We start from the raw sequence: 21,925 nt of genomic DNA, 5'->3' as shown, positions 1-21,925 counted from the left end.
GCGGTCTAATTGCTTCAGAGAACTATTCAACAGTAATGATTACTTGAAAATCAAAAATAATTGGCAAATCTAGCGTTGCTCTGCTCTTTCGATATTAAATAGGACTAAATATTAATATAACTTAGCAGAGACTAACTTAAAAATTTTAAAGAAGTTGGTGGTGAGAGTTTTTTTCTATTAGAGGTATACCAAACAAAAGACTTGCAAGTATAAAAAAACTTAGTTTTCAAAATTAGACAACATAATTTCAAAAGCAAGGGAAATTTTTGAAGATATAATTCAAGAGTACAGGTAATGCTCAAAAGATGAGGATAAGACACAATACTGACAAACTGTTCCCAGTATCAACCTTGACAAAGGGTGATGGTGTCAAATAAGCAATATGTCATGCAGAATGGCCTCCACCGTCAGATAGGGAAAGGTGGAAGTTAGAATGAACCCTGTGGTAGTGGACTAGAAATGGATGTGCTGGTGTGAACTGATGGTTTTTAATATGGATGGATGGATGGATGGATGGATGGATGGACAGACAGACAATGAAATATAGATGGTAAGTCTGCTCAGCAGACAGAGCTAAGAAACAGAGGTATACACACACACACACACACACACACTCGTCATGAGAGAGACGATGATTAAGCAAATATGGTTAAACAGTATCATTTAGGGAATGTGGATAAAAGATAAATGAGAATTCTTTGTATTATTCTCACAACTTTTCTATAAGTCAAGATCAAAAGTTAAAAGAAAAAGGAAAAAAAAAGTCTCAAGTGTTGGTTAGCCAAAGCCACTACTATTTCCAAGAGGGCAGAAATCAGGAGTAAGGGAAAAGAAGTAGCTATGTAAGATATCCTTCCCAAAAGGCCAAGAATGGACGGGTTCAAAGTAGGAAAGAAAAGAAAAAGAGAAACACCTGACACAACTACTGGAAGAAAGGCAAGAAGAATAACAAACACAGAAGGGATGACATGGTTAGAAAAAGCTGAATATCTACAAGGCAACATATATTTATGTAACAAATTCATTAAACAATCTGGTCATATTTCATAATCACATTAAATTTATATACCAAAAACATATGACTGCATTGCTGCTAAATAACAGTGTTTGTTTACCTGCTGTATAGAGAGCTCTGTGAAAGTGCATCCATTAATGCCCCAATAATAAACTAAAAAAAAAAGGAAAAAAGTTTTTGATGTTAAGTTGTAACTGTAATTTTGAACAGTCAGCTTGCTGTAACTGCACATCCTACACAGGGCTACAGAAGAGCCGTTACAAGCAAAGCTGATCTCTCATGCTGTAGGTTGGTTTATGATAGTCTTGGAGGATACCTTAATGCCACCAGAACGACAAAACAAATACCGAATTTTCCCACCTGATAAAAACATATGGAATACTGAGAGGAGAGTACATGCTGTGCTAAGAAGGAAGAAGAGAGTCCAAAGAAGGGACACATGGTGGAAAATAAAGGTAGTAACAAAGGAAAAACAAAAAGATACTCAAGAGAAAATTCAAGCCCCTATGCCTGGAAGATAAAGGGGGAAAAGTATATCTTCAAAAATATTACTAGACAAAAAAGCAAGCTTCCAGGAAGTGCAAGAAGGCTAGGAGAATGTAGAAAAATGATGCATATTAAAACACTATACATGTAGTTGGACAATCAGGAAAGTTTACTTCAGTTACCTCTAAATGAGAGGTACATTACCATACCAAAGTCAGTGATCACCTGACTCATGTGGCACCATAATATAAAACTTTAAGTCACAGCTGTAGCTCTCACAATCTCTTTGCTTTCTGTGATTTCTGATAAATGGAAGCATAGATGCTAATAATATAGCTCTAAAGGCAACCTCCGCTCAGTACAGTCGATAGTAATTCATCGACTCAGATCTGGGGGACTAGCGTGACTAAACAAAGAGCGGTAATTCAGTGACTCAGAACTGTGGAAACAATATCACTAACACGCTTCTATACCAGTTTTCATGCTGTTGACTTTTGTTCAGAATACTGATACCAAAGAACTACTGGTAATGATGCAGGCAGCCTATCGACAATCTACATTACAGAAAGCGTTCTCCCAGTACGATAGCTAAGTTTAGAGAAATAGGATTTGTTGTATGCAAACCTCTAAAATGTTACTTGCGATTTTCAAGGCCTAGTGTATATTTTTTGAAGATCACATAGGATAAAACAAATACCTTCGCCCTTCATCTTTTGACAAAGGGAAAAAGGAAAGGGAAAGGCTGTCATTACCTCAGAAAATTCTGCTGAAAATGGAAGAACCCTTGTTTCATAGAGCTCCAAAAAATGGGTAACGCCTTCTTTGGTCAGGATTTTATTTTCACTTTCAAACATTCTTTTATAAATACACAGATGCCAGGATGGGTGAAAGAGCCAACATCCTGTGGAAATAAACACCGAATGTTGACTTAAGATTTTCACATTATGTTGCCCCACGTAGACTACATATTCAAAACTAAACACAAACACGTTAACTTCATTCCAACACCGCAAAAGTGAGTCTCTTTTTAATCGCATCTGAGGGTGTTTAATTACTGAATAACCAAAATAACTTCAGTATTTGGTGTTCCATTTTCAGAGAGATTCATTTAGAAAGGCTGCAAGCGAGTGTCATAGTGGCTACAGCGTACAGAAATTAAATATGACCCCACGCAGGTTGAAACTCTAGGTTTGGGGTGATTTCAACCAATTCTTCTCTCACCTTACTTCAATCCATTTTTCATATAGAAACATGAAACTGTCCCTGCTCTATTTAAAACCCCTGCGTGGCTTCTCAAAACTCAGACTAAAAAACAAGCGAGGCATGAACTGCTTCTGACAACTACTCCGACCTTAACCCGCCTTCTCACACCACTGTGCTGTGGCTTACTGGCTGGGTCCTCTACCCCACTGAGCTGTTCCCATCTCAGGGCTTCTGCACCCAGAGCTGTCTCCTCAACTTCTGTGTCACTCTTCAGGCAATCTTTCCTAGCTGCCCTCTCCAAGGTATGGCCTCACTCACTAGATAACTCCATTTCTGCCTCTTGTTTGTTGCCTGTCTAGAACTTAACATCAAAGCTATTTTTTCCTGGAAAACAGACAAAACTCAAGTGAAAAAGAGTACATCTGTCTCACCACTTTATCCCAGCGTTTGGCATGTATTGGACACTAGGTAAACATCTATTAAGTAAATATACAAATGAGAAACAAAAAATGGAGTATGTACCTTGGACATACTTTAACTTTTTTTGAAATATCTTTTAACACTATTAGAAAAAAAACTCAGCATTTTTAACTCATGGCATTCTATAAATAAATCAGTCTTTTTTTTTTTGTAATTTACACCAAGATGCTTGTTCAATCCTTTGGCAGTGATTTTTCAAAATCTGTCACTGCCATTTGATTTGGTTTGCCAAAAGCTGTGGGCAAAACGTGGTAATAAGAGAATCATTTTAATAGTAAATGCATAAGTGAAGTCACAACAGGATTCAATTAAATTCTAGCCCCAGGTGGGACTACAGATTCCTATGGTCTGTGAAAAATCCCAGTGTATCAGAAAACAACCATAGCAATCAGCTGAATAAAGCTCAATTCCTAAGGGGTCAAACTACTAAAGTTGTACTTATCTAAAGCAGGCACTAAAACCCATTTACCTAGGTTATTTCTCATGTGTAAACATGATAATGTAGCATTTTATCATTCATATGAATACAAAACACCATTAGCTTGCACTTAGCTGTCTCGCTGATCTAAACTTAATTTCATAAAATAATTTGAAGAAGCTCCAGCTTCATTTTATTTCTCCTAAGAAGCCCTCATAATATAGAGCTGATACAGGACTTAAAAACCATATTTAAAATAGCATCTTGGAATTTTCTCTTCCTAAGAAGTCCAACCTACAGAACAGCTGAAACCCGAAGAAAATAACTCTAACAAGGAAACAGATACATTAAGAGAATAAGGATGGAAAGCACTTAAAATATGTAATACCAAAGAGCTCTTATTAAAAATGAATAATACACCATGATTAAAACATTACCAAAGAGCCTTTGTCTTTCAAGGATATATACTGAAAAAAATTACAGATGAAATGATATGCTGTCTCGGAATGGGCTTCAAAATCATTTGATGGGGAGGGAGCAGGAAAGGCCACATATGATGTGAGACAGAGACTGGCACAAGTTGATCACTGCTAAAGCCGGGTGGTGGGGTTCATCATACAAACTCTTCTCCTTCCGTGAATGTCTGAAATTTTCTATAATCAGAAGTTTATAAATTACCAGACCTCTAAATTATAGAAAACTCTGCAGCCATTTAAAATTAAATTCTCAAAGACTATTTAAGGACATAGGTAAATGCATTTGGTTATACTGCTGAGTGAGAAAAAAACATTATGAACAATCAATCCACAAGGTATGTATCTGGAATGTTAGCAGCTGTCTCTTGGTAGCAGTAAATTCATATATTCCTATAACATGCTCTATAATGAATAAGAGTTACTTATAAAATTAAGGGGAAAAACTGTATGTGTTATAAAAAAGCAAAATAAAAGTAACTGTTACCATTTTCCTCTGACACTGCATATTCAAACAGATTGTTCAGCTTTGGTAAAACTGGCTTTATAACATGTATCTGAAAAAACAAAAGCAAAAAGCCACAGGAAATGAAAATTCACCGTTCAAAACTCAAAAGACTTTTCGTCTATTTATACAACAGTCACTCTGTTCCTCCTTACCACCCTGGAGAAGAGGCAGGGCCTGTATACCAATATGTTACAAAGAGGAAAAAATACTGCGATGCTTAATCTAGTTACTCACGTTGTTCAAGGCCACACATTTAGAAGCAGAGTCAGTTCTGAGTTCAAGGCTCTTCATTCTTAGACTCTGCTACAGATACCAGCGACTAATTTACATTCCCTACAAACTAAAGGTAAATCACAGTTTCTCAATAGTGAGTGTCTTGAGGATATACTGATTCAGGAAAACCGTAAGTTTAGAAACGCTCTTCCTTTATTGCTCATCCTTGTGTCCACATATATTTAGTACATACGAGTAATTCTTTATTTTAGTCCACAAACAATGCATCCGGACTGACACCTCCCAGTGGCTCCACGATGTCAGGCCCCGCAGCTTACGGACTGAGAACCCCTACAACAGGGGTTCTCCAAGCGTGGTGCCCAGAATGGCGGCTTACGGACCTCCTAGGAACATGTAAAATACCTGAGTTCTCAGGCCCCACTGCAGACCTACTGAATCGGAAACTTTGCAGGCCAGACACTTTCATAAGCCATCTGGGCGATCCTAATGAATGTTAAAGTTGGAGAACACTGCACTAGAGTAGGTAATCTTAAGAGATTCTTCTCAACTTAAAAACTCTAAGAGCCTACAAAAATGAACTCAAAGTCGACTGCAAATGATTTTTCAAGTTTCCATTCTCAGGACCAAGAATGCAAAGATGTAAGAGAGAGAGGAAGGGAGGAAGGGAGGAAGAGAGAGAGAGAGGGAGGGAGGGAGGGAGGGAGGGACAGAGGGGGAGGGAGAGGGAGGGAGGAAGGTGGGAGGGAGGAGGGAAAGAAGGAAGGAAGGAGGGAAGGAAGGAAGGAGGGAGGGAAGGAAGGAAGGTAATCTACAAAATCAAAGGCCCATTATAGCATCATTATTTACTTAATAACAATTTACCTCAGACTTTAAGTAACATTTCCCTTAGTGTGCATTTCTTAGGAGATTATTCATAACATCAAGAAACTAAAAACTCGTAAACATTTTAGAAGTAAATGTCAAGGGAAGATCAAATAAGACTGAATTCTTTGAACGATAACTTAAGTCAACTGAAAGTATTCTTTAATTTCCTGAGTTTATATTCAATCTTAAATTGCACCTATGCCAGAAAACAAAGTACGCTTGGACTCCATTATGCTATATCCAAGTTGGCCTTTCTGTATTGCTTTTACAGAATGTTTGGGGAAAAAACCCCAAGAACTGCATCTACATAGGATTTGTTAAAATATGAAAACACTTACCTGATTTCCTTCAAGCGTTTCCATAATTAATATATAGTTTTCCCAAAACTTTAGAAGCTCATCTTTTTTCTTCTCAGACCACCAAAACAGACTTGGGCCTGATATGGTTTAAAAAAGAAAATTAGTTCCTAGATTTAGTTCCTAAGTCAGAAACTTTCATAAGCTTCCAAATGATAACAGTTCTTAAAATTATGCTACTATTACCAAATGTCGTTTTCTCTAACAATGGCGGGTGCCCCTGTATTAGAGCCTAGGTAGCAGGCTTGGGCAAACAAGAATCTCAAAAGGAGGTTTTTTCAAAAAAAATTGAGGTTACTACCTTGGAACTCTGGGTAAGGATGACAGATTTGAACACATGTACTCTACTTTCTCTCCCTAAGAATCTCACTATAACAGTAAGAGATTTTTCAAAGGCAAAACCCCAAGAATTGGAGAAAACAGGGGAGCAGACAACAGCAATGAAATGAGGATCCGCAAATCGGATTAAAAGTGAGCAGAATCAAGACAAGTGACTCTTAAGTTGGCACAAGGAAAGCAAAGAAAAAAACCTGATTCACACCACAAAATCCCCCCAAGCCTAAGGAACTGGCAGAAGAAAATACTTCAGGAAGTAGAGGTGAAAATCAAGGCTAAACTAAAAAGGATTTGTTTTATGTGTTTAAGAAGCAGATGCCCTTTCCTGTGTTCTGAACGGGAAAAAGACTGGGATTGATTCTCTGGGGAAGGTAAAGGAGTGGGTCTCCAGATTGAGGGGCACTGGACACGGCTGAGGCCAGGGGGAGTGCCACATGAAAATGGGAAGTGAACACGTATGCACCCTGGACGCTGACACCCCCTTCCACCTGCCCCCATCGCCGTCTTGGCCTCTCAGGTCCCAGAGGACCTTCTCCATGGCATGTGGCCACCCCAAGAGGAAAGACCTGAAAATACTTTCACCAGAGATTACCTAACAAAATGCCCTGGCCAGATCGCCTTACAGCGAAGTGCACAGTCAACAAGCACCACTCATGTGTTTAGAGCTTGACTTTTCGTCCCACATTCTTACGTATATAAGCAGGTGTCTAAGGCTCACCAGACATCTAGGGAAACCTCTACACTAAAGATCAAGACCAAAACAAATAAACAAGGAAATCTGGAGAAAACAGAACTACACGGGAAACAGAAAACCTGAAAAAGAAGAAACTTTCACTGATATTTTAAAGGGAGATAAGATAGTGTGGTTACAATATAAAAACAGGATACTATTAAAAAGGGGGCATTCCAAGAACAAAAAAGATCTCAAGAGAATAAAAATCTGATAGCAAAAAGAAGAAACTCAAAGAAAGGACTGGAAATAAAGTTGAGGAAATCACCCAGGAAGTGGAGCACAAAGACAAAACCATAGGAAACAGGAGAGAAGAGATGTGTTAAAGGCCAGTCCAGGAGGTTCGATAACCAAAAAGAGAACAGAAAGCACAAAAGGAAGGGAGGAAATCAAAGTAATACGAGAGCAGTTCTCAGGACCGAAGGACCTGATTTCCAGATTGAAAAGGTCCGAGTGCCCTACACCAGGATGTAAACAGGCCCTCAAAACTGAAATGGCAGAAAGCTGGGGACACAGTCTCTATAATCATCCGTGGAGAAGAAACGGCTCACATACAAACAAACAGGATTCAAATGGTTTCAGACTTCTCAACACTAACAATGGGAGCTCGAGCCTCTAAGACATCAGATGGATGGATGCCTTTAAAATTTTGAACAGAAATGTTTTCCAAGCCAGAATCCTACCCCAATCAAACCATCAGTTGAATGTGAGGGCAAATAAAAGTGTCTAGATATGCTTGGTCTTGGCTTCCAAGAAAGCCACAAGAAAACATTACTGCCACACCAACAAAGAGAAGAAAGGCTGGATTATCAACAAAACCCTAAACTTTTTTTTTGGGGGGGAGGTCCATCAGAGAGCTGAGGTCGCATTGCTCTCTGAATTCCAAAGGGCAAAGAGCGTCTCCAAGAATAAGACAGGACACACGAACTGCAGTTAAAAAACAAAATAAAAATTGGACAAGTTTTTAAAGGCCAAGTGTGGACAACTTAGAAACTCCGGGAACCCTAAGGGAGTCTACACCCACTCACCAGCTCTTTTCCTCAAGGCCTCCCCCATGTGTTCAAGAAAGACTGTGGGCAGGGCAGGGGACCCTGGAGGCGTGGGCATGCAGGGCCCACCGAGGTTTGAAAGGGCAGCCCATCCATGCCCTGCAGGAGTACAAGGCGGTGGTCAACTGAAGACGCCTGCCTGCACCCTGGACCCTTCCCTGACAGGAGGCCAAAGCTGTCGGCCGCCGGGGGAAACCCTCCCACAAGCCCACCCTTGTCCCTGCTCTCACACCAGGCAAAGTTGGCTGCCCCTGGGGATGGCTAAACACGTGCTCTCCCCTCGACCCTGCACTGACACGAGGAAAGCCTCTTATGTGTCCGGCACTCAGATGAAGCAGGTCTGCTGCTGTGGAGGGGGGCAGAGTATCAGCCCTCAAGACCCACCACAGATACAAGCAGAATGCAGCCACCACAGGAGAAGTTAAGGAAACTCTTAACCCTTCATTAAGGAGGAGGCAGAGGTTATGTGCCACTGGAGAGGGAGCAGAGATGGCTAAGAAGTTTGAACCCTGGGCTTCCCTGGTGGCGCAGTGGTTGAGAGTCCGCCTGCCGATGCAGGGGACACGGGTTCGTGCCCCGGTCCGGGAAGATCCCACATGCCGCGGAGCGGCTGGGCCCGTGAGCCATGGCCGCTGAGCCTGCGCGTCCGGAGCCTGTGCTCCGCAACAGGAGAGGCCACAGCAGTGACAGGCCCGCGTACCAAAAAAAAAAAAAAGTTTGAACCCTAAGGATCGGGCACATGGGGCCTAAGAAGAGGCTGTTGTAGGAGAAATGAAAAGTTCCCTCCTTCCCCATCCCAAGCTTTGCACCAGGTAACCAACACCAGCAGTCTACCCTCGAGGGAAGGACAAAGGCATGGAGGAAGCTCTCCAACCGTGGAGTCGGCATCGAGGGCTTGAGAAAAACTAGAACACTGAGAAAAACCTTATAGGCTTCACACTAAACATTAGGAGGCAACAATCCACCACCAACAAAATCCAAAGCCAGCTCACCAGAGTGACTCAACCCAAATAGTCTAACAGAGAGGAATGCCTATCATCGAAGGCATAAATATTTCAGTCTCTGCTGAAAAAAGTGATCCCATTGCCAAGAGATAAAAGAGAAAACAAAACCAAACTCAGATATGGTCCAAGTACAGAACTTGTACATAACTATGATGAGTATGTTAAAGGATCTAATGGAAAAGGTAGACAACATGCATGAACAGTTGGGGATTTTCAGGAGATGGAAACTATAAAAAAGTGACAGATAGAAATGATAGAAGTGAAAACATATCAGACATAAAGGATCCTTTGATTAAATTATCAGATATGCAAGGTCTTAAAAAGTTTTATCTCAGGGAACTATTAGAAAATACATTACAACAAATGAGTAAACCAAAAAAGAGGACGAACTCCAGGAAACAAGAGCTCCAACACAGAATCAGGTGAAGGGAATCTCCCAGATGATAGTGAAGGCAGATCTAAGAATGTCAGCTGTGCACCAGACTGAGCTTGTAAGAGGACTCTAGGAGACACTTTTTCAGGAAAATTGATAATGCCTGATGATCTGACTTTGTACAGGAAAGATTTAGACAATTAACTAAGAATCTGGGGTTGAATTAGTGATAAGAATGGAGACAACGAAACATAAATGACATTAATCTAGCAAAAACTTGCAGGAAGGAATAAAAAACCCATCATATATACACAGATCACCTGTGAACAGTATTTTCCTAGTCATAATTTTGTTGAACTCACATTTAGCCAAAATTACAAGAATGACATTGGACTTTATGACATTACTAGATCATTTCAAGATATGGGGGTAAATACCAAAATAATCAGCTATAAGAGGTAAAAGTGGCTGCCCTCTGAAATGAAGGAAATGGGCAGGGGCACAAGCATGAGACCACTGCTTATCTTTAAAACTGCAGAATGACTGACTCTTTAAATGAGTGTTTAACTTTGGTAATTTAAAAAATGTTTTCCAGTGACAACTCTCATTGGATGATCACCAACTTTTGGGCTGTTCAAATATTTACTACCTGATGTTTTAAGCTTATATAAAAATCTAATCTACTCACAACTTCAGCCAAACAAAAATCCTTTACCAGTATAAATAAGTAGGCAGCTCCAGTTGAAAAAGTAGACATTTTCTATCTATGGAGGCAGTTTTGAATCAGTCAATCCATTTTTGACTTTGATAGCTCAAAATTAATTTAAGACGAGAATTGTACTTTCACATAATTTCAGTGAGCAAATCAATCAATAGGAACATACCAAACCGAGGGGAGGCCTTGCTATTTCATCTACTCTTGTTCTGTAATAAAGTGGTAGGAAGCACAGGCTCAAAATGTAAAAAAATTGAAACCTCACTCAATTAAATCAATTTCAAAAATACTCTCCAAAGGTCGACTTAAGGCCCATATGCTTAACGAATATTTAAAAATCCTGCTAAGAGAGCTACCAAGGGAAATTTCAAAAGAATGTGCTAGTTTCCATCACAAAATTCTAACACTCGAGACTCAATTCATCGCTCAGTACATGTAAATAATTTTCTTTTCAATTTGATGGGCGCTAACTCTTCTTTCCTGTTAGAACGGACCTACCACGATATAGTGCAAATTTGGTCTGTAAAATCCTGCCTGGCCTCGTTCCTAAATTATTCCCACGGATGCAGTATTCCACCTGCTCTGGGTCAGAAAGTTTAGGAGATGCAGACTCCTCTCGGCTGCAGTGATCTGTGTCAGTTCAGAAAACACCCTCGACATGAGGTTCCCAAGGTTTTTCAGGCTTTATGGGGACCATGAGAATAACCCAACTCAGTACGGATCTCGGAGACTACCCCAGGAGCTGACTGCCGGAAGCAGGGGGCCTCCCTCCCAGAAAGCCAAGTAGGGATGGGCCCGGGGTCAAAGAAGCAAGTACCGGTTCCTTCCTGGGGGGCGCACGCGCAGTCGGTCCCCAGCTCCGCCGACACCTCCACCGCCCGCTGCAGCAGGTAGCGCGCCCGCTTGCGCGTGAGGGCGTCCTCGGCCCGGGTCAGCCCCGCCTGCACCGTCCTCCAGAAGCGCCAGCAGCGCCGGGCGTCCGGGTCCGCCTCGCGCGCCGCGGTGGCGCGCTCCGCGCCAGGCTCGGGCAGCAGCTTCTCTGCCAGGGCGCTCAGCACCAGCAGCTTCGGCCCGACTCGGCCCGGGCCCTCGGGAGCCCCGGGGGCGACCAGCCCGCCCCACAAGGCCCGCAGCGCCGCCCCGCCGCACCGGCCCAACGCCGGCAGCAGCCGCCCGGCCACCAGCGCCGCCGCGCCCTCGGCGGGCCCCGCCTCGTCCCCGCCTAGCGCCAGGGCGAGGGCGGCCCGCGCCACCGCCTCCAGCAGCGGCGCGTCCTCGCGGGGCCGCAGGCAGGGCCCCACGGCCGCCAACACCTCCACGGCCGCCTCGGCGGCCCCGTCGAGGCCGGGCGCGGGGCCCGCGGCGAGCAGGTCGCGCAGCGCCTCCTCGGCCAGCGCGGCCGCCAGCTGCGGGCCCCCGGCGAGGCGGGCGCACGAGCGCAGGGCCGCGCCCGCCGCTCTCAGCACGCGCCGGCGCTGGCGGGCCGCTGGGCCGGTGTCCGCGCCGCCTGCGGGGCGTCCGCGCAGGCCCCGCAGCAGCGGCACCAGGTACCCGGCGGCGACCTCGCGCGCCGCCTCCGGGAGCGCGCCCGCGCCGCCGCCGCGCGCCTCCTCCTCCTCCAGTCGCTGCAGAAGAAAGCGCAGCGTCTCCACGCGCTCCGCGGACGCCTCCTCGCAGCACAGCGCCCCAAGCAGGACCCGAGGGTCCCGGCTCTGCGAGAGCAGCGTATCCGCCAGCACCCACTCCATTTGACCCGAGCGCTCGCAGGACGGCGCCGGCGTGCGCTAGTGCGTGCGCGTGCGCGGTGGGCCCGGGCGCGCACCCGCAGGTAGGGGGCTTGCTGCCCGGCCCTAGTCCTGCTAGGCGCGCTTTGGGCAGGTCTCACCAGAACTGCCTTGGATCTGATCCTCTCGCTTCTGCCCCTTACTTTTGTAAGAGGAAAAGAGGCCCTCGTTAAACGTTAATGTCGTATCTATACCAACTCCATGGATTCCTAATTGGAGATTGGCCTGCCCGAAGGCTTTAAATCATTCAGGCGCTGTGAGGATGGGCCAGAGGTACACCAGGAAGGTGTACTCACGATCACCTAGAAGCTCTTTTTTCAAAAAGGTGCAGCCTGGCACCACCCACACAGAGACTGACACAGTGGGTCCGAAATGGGTTCCCGATATCTGCATAAAAAATAAATAACGAAAACCCAAGAATGAGGTAGAGGCCCTGAAAAGTACTCTAGCTATGAGCCAGGGATAGGGCTGAAAACGAGATACCCACCACGACGCTGGCAGTCAAATGCCCAAGCGGACTCTTGCATGCAGCCCTTCGCACACAATGCTTATGCTCCCACATGTAGAGTCCCCCAAATAGTCCACGTGTCTGTATGTTCTGTATATCTGACAGCATCTACTGCTAAGTACAGAAACAGAAACCTCACCTTAGCATGCACGGTACTGGTTTGGTTTCTAGCTCAATCCTAGGTGAACTGAATCAATGACTTGGGTTTTCACTTTGCCTTCAACCATAGAGAAGTCCATGGAGAAGTCACAATCTCACCTTCAAAGAGCTTGATGTGTAATAAGCATAATGGATAAAGTGTAATTTAAAGTTATTTAAGTTTATTTTATGTAATTTAAAATTATTTAATTTTTAGATTTTTGGTTTTATATAATTTAAAGTTATTTACAGTTATCTGACATCATATATGCAAGATTTTATTTCCGTATTTCAGGGTCATTCAGTTTTCCATTGACAGATGTGTAAAGGGTTCAGTTGTAAGCCTACTTAGAATGTGTCAGTAAATATCCATTGCCTTCAACATTTAATGTGCCAATAAACATCAGTTTCCTTCAACATATATTCTTCATATATCTATCAAACAAAAATATGCAAATGTCTTGAGCAGACACTTAACAAATGAAGATGTGCAAATGTAAGCATCTGAAAAGGTGTGAGTATCATTATTCCTTAGAGAAATGCAAATTAAACCCGCAAAGAAATACCACTTCACACCCATCAGAATGGGCTAAAATTTCAAAGATTGAAAACACCAAACGGCTGTTGAGGATTTTCTTTTCTTGAAACTCTGTCTTCCTCTAGTTTTCATCATATAGCTAATTCCTGTTTTTTTCTTTGTCCTGTTTCCCCAGCTGTTTCTTCTCCATCTCTTTGGGGGAAGAATCCTCTTTCTCTTCCTGACCTGACCTGTTCATATGGATGTTTCCAGAATTACAGCTTCAGATCCCTGCCTGTTCTTCTCACTCTAAAGTTTCCCTGAATAACTTCATTAAAACTATAGATTCAACTATGATTTACACGCTAATGATGAAAAAAATCTAGATCTCCTGCACAGATCTCTCTCCCAAACTGCAAACTTATCTACCTACTGCCTACCAGATGTCTCCATTGAATATCACTCAGGGCATCATTCTCAATCTCTACTTTTATGAAGGTCACCTCACTATCTTCATTCCCCCATCATCATTACTGCACCCCCCACCCCCCCACCAACAACAATATACTTCTTCCCAGGTATTTCCTATTTAGGGGAATGGCTGTCACTCACTGAGTTGCCCAAGTCAAAAAACCTGGGAGCCAATATGTTACCAAACCAACCTTGGGTCCCCTTGCCTGCGTGCAGCAAAGTCAATCTACTGACACGGGGTCGTGGCGAAGGAAAGTGCAGCATTTACTGCAGGGCGTCAAGTAAGGAGTCCAGGTAGCTAGTGCTGAAAAGGTCCGAACTCTCTAAAGGCTTTCAGGGAAAAGTTTTTAAAGACAAAGTGAGGGAGGGGCGTTGTGGGTGTGTGATCAGCTTGTGGACACTCTTCTGATTGGTAATTGGGAGTCAGCTGGTCTGGGGTTTAGGTGCTTGTGGGCAGCCTACAGTTAACTTCTCCCACCTGATGGGGGTTTCAGTAGCTGCAAAACAGCTCAAAGACTATGGCTCAGAATATCATCCAAAGCCCTTGAGGAGGAAATAAAGGTTCTTGACTTTGTTTAATGGCTAAACTATTATTATTTTGTCTTGCGTGACTGCTTTTCTTTCTTTCTGCATTTTCTCACTTCTCTGATTAAATTTACTCTTTGTAACTCGGGGAAGGCCTAGGAGGCTAAAGGTTTTTTTACAGACAAGAGGCAGGCAGAGGACACTGGGGTAGGTGTGGTTTGTTCTAGGAAGGCCCCATAGGGTCTTGCTCAGTTACAAATAGACTTCCCACTCCCTTCTTTGATTCCTCAAATCTATCCATGAAACTTCCTAAATGTTTTGGTGTCCCCACCTTTCTGTCCCCCACGAACACCTTAGTTTTAGACTCTCCTCATTTCTTACTAAGATAAGAGCAATAACTTCCTGCCTGATTCGCTCCCCACCCCAATACACATGCCTTATTACTACCAGGATGAGCTTCCTCAAATTAAACCATGACTATCCGTAGCCCCCAGAATGATGGCTGAATTTCTTAGCATGACATCCCAGACGCCCCTTGAGGTGGTCCTGCCTACTTCTCCAGCCCCATCGTCCTCATGCCCCATATACACCTGGATTTTGAAGTCCCTGAAACATGCCGTGTGCTCTCCCTTTGTCTTTTCAAAAGCCCTTTCATCTTCTGGAAAGCCCTTACCTCTACTCCACTTGTTCAAGACACATGGTCCAATGTCATCTCTCCAGAAAGTCATTTCTTAATACCTCGCTCCCACCACCAACACCCACCCCACCTAAGTGAGGTCACCCTCTTCCAAATTCCCCGAACATCCTAGCATATCCCTAACACAGCATTTGTCATGCTGTTATAACTGCAGGTTTACTTCTCTGCCCCCCTCCCCTCCCAAGAGCAATTTGAGGGCTAGGCAGGAGTTATGGAGTTATGTCTTTTATCCCATGAATCCCAGTACCTGCACCTCTCGTTAGATCATGCTCAAGAAATGCTGATCTTCTACTCCTCAATGAAGACCCAAGCTACAAGGCATCTCTGAGAAGCCCCTCACCATGCACCCAATCATACTTCTCCTGTCTTCCCCAAACTTTCAGTTGTGGTAATAATAATAGCTAACAGTTACTTATCATCCTTATGAAGAAGACATGGTAATATCTTTATACTACTGCACTGAATCCTCAAAACAACTCATAAATGAAGTGCTATTATTTTTCTCATTTTACGGATGAGGACACTGAGAATAGGGGAGGATAAGTAACTTGCCTCGGTGTCACACGACAAAAAAGCAGCAGAGCTGTCTGACTCAAAGCTGTGCACTCTGCTACATTACCTCCAAACCGTCAAGAAAGAGAAGTCTACAGTGACTAACAGGTTTACCGCCTACATAATCTGCACTCCCAGGGTCTAGCAGACAGTAGGCACTCAGTAAATGATTGTTGTAGGAAGAAATGAATGAATATATGTGTTTCCGCCACAGTTTATGAACTCCTTGCAAATTAGGATTTTGTTTTTAATTCCTTTTGTAGCCTACATGCCAAACATAGTACCAGAAGCATGGTAGCTACTCAAAAAATGCTTGAAACTGGATGAACAAGAATTCAGTATTTTATAGTGAGAGTGTTATAAGTTCATCAGTCAGAAAATTTCCAGGGACATAAGGACTCTTGAAACATGAGCATTTGAAAGCTGAAGTCCTTGTCGCCTGGTTCAACATGCAACAATACACTGCTTTGAGACACAGAGGAGACCCCGTGTGAGACCCCTCACGAAGATGAGGGGTTGCTTTGGAAGTGATATGTGAATAGGGTTTACAAGGGTTTGCTTCCCTGCCCCTTGCAAGTTTCCTGTTTTATCCATAAATGAATTAGGGTTGATGACAATTCTTTTTAACATATAGTTGATTTACAATGTTGTGTTAGTTTCATGTGTACAGCAAAGTGGTTCAGTTATACGTATACATATATATACATTCTTCTTCAGATTTTTTTCCCTTATAGGTTATCACAAAATATTAAGTATAGTTCCCTGTGCTATACAGTAGGTCCTTGTTGGTTATCTATGTTACATATAGTAGTGTGTATCTGTTTATCCCAAACTCCTAATTTATCCCTCTCCCCCCTTTCCCCTTTGGTAACCATAAGTTTGTTTTCTATATCTGTGAGTCTATTTCTGTTTTGTTTATAAGTTCATTTGTATCATTTTTTTTAGATTCCACATATAAGAGATATCATAGGATATTTGTCTTTGGCTTACTTCACTTAGTATGATCATCTCTAGGTCCATCCATCTTGCTGCAAATGGCATTATTTCATTCTTTTTCGTGGCTGAGTAATATTCCATTGTATATCTCTACCTCATCTTCTTTATCCATTCATCTGTCAATGGGCATTTAGGTTGCTTCCATGTCCTGGCTACTGTGAATAGTGCCGCAGCGAACACTGGGGTGCATGTATCTTTTCGAATGATGGTTTTCTCCAGATATATGCCCAGGAGTGGGACTGCAGGATCATATGGTAGCTCTATTTTTAGTTTTTTAAGGAACCTCCATACTGTTCTCCCTAGTAGCTGTACCAGACTAGCCGTTATTTTAACCTCAAAAACAGGTGCCAGTATGGGCAGTTGTTAGAGTTGCCCTATCTTCTGTTCAGCAACTACACCCTAGCCCATACATTCATGTATTCATTCAACACTCTCTGGCATCACTTAGACCCCAAGCCTGCCCCGTGCTGCTTCCTCAGGCAGCACATGTGTGCGGTTCTGAGGCAGAAACTCTGCCTGTGCTTTGCGTTGTGGATGTGAATGTCTGGCAGTGGCCTCTGAGGATCCATTTCGGGGGATGCGCTCCATCCTCCGCCTCTGGCTCTCACAGCTGACCTACTGTCTATCCGCTTAGGTGCTCACAACACTGCTTCCAACCTATGAATAACTCACATGTATGGGCGTTGGTTGTCTACACCATATATTTTACACCTTTCCAAGAGATCTTGGAAGATGGATATCCTTGATTCCCTTCCCATCTGAAATAGAGCACCCATAAATGTGATTGCTGGGAAGCACCTCTGAATTTTAATCCCTTCTCACCTTCCCAACTTAAAATGGATACTGCTTCCCTCTCAGTAAAGGTAATGGAGAGAAGAGCAAGAGAGACTGGGGAAAAGGATGTGGAAGTGAGGGAAAACGATCCAGATGAATGTTCACTCACATGTCTCCTCCCTCTAGGAGTGTCTGCATGAGCTCACTGTTTGCTACTGTTGAGAGCCCTGCAGATACTTAATCTGGTTTTTCATGATGCTGCCAGGGAAGCAGTGGGCAGGAACGCCATGACAGGACAAATAGATATCCCCAGAAAATAAGAAATGATGAACATGCTGACTTCAGATCGGTACACAGGGTGCAGCCACCACGGAAACCGTTGTGGAGGCTCCTCAAAAAACTAAAAATAGAGCTGCCATATGACCCAGCAATCCCACTCCTGGCCATGTAGCTGGAGAAAACCATCATTCGAAAATATACATGCACCCCAGTGTTCACTGCAGCACTATTTACAGCAGCCAAGACATGGAAGCAACCTAAATGTCCACTGACAGATGAATGGATAAAAAAGATGTGGTACATATACAATGGAATACTACTCAGCCATAAAAAAGAATAAAATAATGCAATTTGCATTATGCAACATGGATGGACCTAGAGATTATCATACTAAGTGAAGTGAGTCAGACAGAGAAAGACAAATACTATATGATATCACTTATATGTGGAACCTAAAATATGAACCAAATGAACCTATCTATGAAACAGAAACAGAATCACGGACATAGAGAACAGACTTGTATTTGTCAAGGGGGAGGGGGGTGTAGGCATGGATTGGGAGTTTGGGGTTAGCAGATGAAAACTAGTATATATAGGATGGATAAACAACAAGGTCCTACTGTATAGCACAGGGAACTATACTCAATATCCTGTGATAAACCATAATGAAAAAGAATATGAAAAAGAACGTATATATGTTTAACTGAATCACCGTGCTGTACAGCAGAAATTAACACAACATTGTAAACCAACTATTCCTCAATAAAATAAATTTTACAAAAATATAGGTACCCAGGGCTCAAAACCCACTGAAAGAGTTCTTCTTAAGTGTATGCATCTTACATGACTATATGCTCTGGAATGAATGGGCTGTGGCATAACCCAAAACTCTGATCTGTTGAGAAGCTGACATTTCTTTGGACAGAAGATGGTGCTATTGTCAATGCAGTGTGCTTTTTCCATCCTTTCAACTTAGTGCAAAGTGGAAGTCAGCTACAGAAAGAAAATAGCAATTGCAGAGCAAGATTTCAGCTGGAGTCTTCAGTGAGCCTCTGAGGGTCTAAGAACGGACTGACGACATGGAGGGTGGGGAAGGATAAGCTGGGACGAAGTGAGACAGTAGCACTGACATATATACACTACCGAATGTAAAATAGATAGCTAGTGGGAAGCAGCCGCATAGCACAGGGAGATCAGCTCGATGCTTTGTGACCACCTAGAGGGATGGGATAGGGAGGGTGGGAGGGAGACACAAGAGGAAAGAGATATGGGGATATATGTATACATATAGCTGATTCACTTTGTTATACAGCAGAAACAAACATTGTAAAGCAATTATACTCCAAAAAAGATGTGGAAAAAGAAAGTTTCTGCCACTAATGTTCCATAGAACAGCAAAAAAAAAAAAAAAAAAAAAGAATGGGAGGGAGCTGTCTGATAAGCTGCTGAGATTCTTGCCTTGTGATGTCTCCCCTGAAAGCCCTTCAGAGAATCTCCACAGACAGAATTGCCATCGCAGTATGGGTAATAGGTTTATGTGAAGGGCAACATCTAGAAAACTCGAATTCCCTGTGGGGAGTCAGTGTCAGCCACCATTATTTATTTATTTATTTTTTATTTATTTTTTTTGCGGTACGCGGGCCTCTCACTGTTGCGGCCTCTCCCGTTGCGGAGCACAGGCTCCGGACGCGCAGGCTCAGCGGCCATGGCTCACGGGCCCAGCCGCTCCGCGGCATGTGGGATCTTCCCGGACCGGGGCACGAACCCGCGTTCCCTGCATCGGCAGGCGGACTCTCAACCACTGCGCCACCAGGGAAGCCCCACCATTAGTTATTAACCCGGTATCCATCCTCCCTTCTCCTTTGCCCACAAAACTCCGGTTTCCTTCAGGATGTCGGTATGTTAACCCTTGAGGCAATGTCTCATGCTCACAGCACCCAACCTTCCTTACAGTTTGGGGATGGGGGCTGGCCCTGTGTCCCAGTCCTGGGCAATGAGACTTAAGCGGATGTCGGTTAGGGTATGTCTGGGAAAGCCCTTGCTTTGTGATGAAAGGAGAGAGACCATCACTGCCTCAGCCTTCTTCTACCCCTTCCCGCCTGAACACAGTGTGTCCTCTGGACCTCCAGCAGCTATCTGCAACCCACGAGACAAAGGACCAGAGGACAAACTCTGCATTAAAGGTAGAGGGAAGGAGACTGAGAAGAAGCCTGGGCTCCTGGGAGCTGCTCAACCGACAAAAGTATCCATTTCTGGACTTACTGTTCTAGGAGGAAAATTGGCCCCTATTTGCTTAAGCTTCTTTTGTTGGATTTTCTATACTTGCAGCCAAGTATTCCTCCCTGATAAGAACTCCTACCAGTCGTATTTTAGTGTTATTAGCTCAGTTCGTTTTGAGCATCTTACTCTTTCCAAGCTGAGGAGGCTTTCTGACCAATCGCTGCCATCATTCCTGTCTTCAAACTCGTGTTCCCTGGGCCAAGCCCCGCTAGTCCTGGCTGGCCCAACACAAAAGGAGAAGGCTGCACAATTGGTTCTAGACATCCACTGCCGCTTTCCCTTTTCCTCAACTCAAAGGCAAGTGACTGATCAATGTGAAGTTTGTTGGGACTGTCACTACCATCTGATGAATACATGCATGTTAGCTCTGCCTTTCCAGGAAAAAAGATCTTTACTTGTGTCGGCCTAACCCAGTGGTTCTCATCTTGGTACCCAGTAGAATCACCGGGCATCTTTAATTCCCGGGAGCAGCGCGTTTACACAGAATGTCTGGGCCTCACCCCAGACCAGTGAAACCAGAAACCCCGAGTGCAGGGCACAAGCATCTGAATTTTTTAAAAAGCTTCACAAGACGGTTGAGAAGTGCTGCCTTTGCTCCTGCCTCCCCACTCTCATTATAGATGTTCACGGGAATTAAGGGAGGAAGGGGAAAAAATATTTGGGGAGTAGCCATCCTTTCAACCCTCAGCAAATCACCCTATTATGAATAGATACTGTCTCATTTCCACTCGAGATGGCCTCGCTCATTTTGCAGATGCACAGAAAGAGAGGTATGGGGTGCTGAGCGATTCACTGGCCTAAGTACGAAGAGCGAAGGAGTGTGACTGCGGTCCCCAGGAGGGACATGCCTATTCTGGGCGAACCGGGTCCGTGTCTCGCCTGAGATCCCAAGGAAACTGCCGTGAAAGCCACCAAATCTTCCACCAGTATATCTTTAAAAACAGTCTAAGAGCTTTTAAAAAGAAAAAAAAATCACTCTTACTCCCATCTTTCCTTTCCTTGTCGAATTTTCTGCAAACAAAAGGGGTCCCACGTGAGTGTGCTTCTCTGATGCAGTGGTTGTAGAATGACCCACAAGATGCTTCAATCCATGGGCCTCAGTTGAGTCAGATCTGCAAGACTTGGGCAGGTGGGGAGTGCAGGACAAAGCCTGCTCATCCAGTCTGTTTCTGAGGCAAAACCAGAATTCTCAGGCCTTCTGTCACTGTCAGAATCTCACTCTGCTGCTTCCGGCCCAGGGAAGCAATGGCAATATAGTCAGTCACACGAGGATTCCTGTTAAATGATGAATTGCGATTCCATAGCGAGCAGCCCATCCCTGCAGGAGAGGTTGAAGCCCAGGGAGCTGTCGCCAGTGTAGTAAGAGCACCGGAGGGGCCTTGCACGGCTGCAACTGCAGTAAAGAAGGAGGTGAAATCCATTAGCGGCTGTCTTTATTTTGCTAGCCCACTGATGAGCGAACTCTACAGAAAGCTCTTTCCAACGTATTTTACCTGCTTCTTTTAGCCAGACTTGGACCTATCAGGCCAATCAAGTTCTCACCAATAATAGCAGCTACTCAAGGAGCTTTTCCCGGAATACTGGGAATGTCCTTCCCATGCAGGATAAGTAGAAGTCCTTAAGGGAGGTTTGGCACATGGATTTAAATGTTTGTACCTGGGTTTAGAGCCAGAGAGCAGTAAGTAGATATTGCTGATTCCTCATTTAGGAGTGTGACAAGGCTCTGACGGTGAGCTCTTGAGACAGTTTCCAAGGTTTTGTGCAGGGATATTGTGTGGTTGATAGTTTTCCCGCTTAGCTAAGGTAGGGGTGGTTTATGCCCCACAGAGCAGATGCCATGGGTGTCACTCACCTCTGCAGTGCAGTTGTCAGGCTTCGTTCTAGTGCTTGCGGAGGCTGGTACCTACTTTTTTCCCTCACTTGTGTGTGTTCTCACCTGGGTTCTCTCTCTTTGTAAATGTGTGCATACAGGAGACGATCCATTTTATGGGTCAACTTAGAGCGTGTTTGGGGTTGAGATTAAGAGTATATTGGTGGGCTTCCCTGGTGGCGCTGTGGTTGAGGGTCCGCCTGCTGATGCGGGGGACACGGGTTCGTGCCCCAGTCCGGGAAGATCCCACATGCTGCGGAGCGGCTGGGCCCGTGAGCCATGGCTGCTGA

At 44.1% G+C, this 21,925-nt stretch overlaps 1 protein-coding gene across 2 annotated transcripts in view; it reads right to left on the bottom strand.

Moving 5' to 3' along the window:
• TARBP1 (tRNA guanosine 2 -O-methyltransferase TARBP1) overlaps positions 1-11,992 on the bottom strand; it is a gene marked incomplete at its 5' end in the record, with an annotated part of 62,151 nt that extends 50,159 nt beyond the window's left edge. For both annotated transcript variants that reach the window (XM_082854845.1, XM_082854846.1), the window contains 5 exons: positions 1,116-1,168; positions 2,254-2,402; positions 4,563-4,632; positions 6,020-6,117; positions 11,062-11,992. In XM_082854845.1, coding sequence (XP_082710971.1) covers positions 1,116-1,168; positions 2,254-2,402; positions 4,563-4,632; positions 6,020-6,117; positions 11,062-11,992 — 1,301 coding nt within the window. The remainder of the gene's footprint in view (positions 1-1,115; positions 1,169-2,253; positions 2,403-4,562; positions 4,633-6,019; positions 6,118-11,061) is intronic.
• Between the last annotated feature and the right edge of the window lie 9,933 nt (positions 11,993-21,925).

The sequence above is a fragment of the Leucopleurus acutus genome (assembly GCF_964270905.1).
Source record: "Leucopleurus acutus genome assembly, chromosome: 14".
In the NCBI taxonomy this organism is placed as follows: Eukaryota; Metazoa; Chordata; class Mammalia; order Artiodactyla; family Delphinidae; genus Leucopleurus; species Leucopleurus acutus.
The sequence above is the reverse complement of the archived record's forward strand: the minus strand, read 5'-3'. Positions and strand labels throughout refer to the sequence as shown.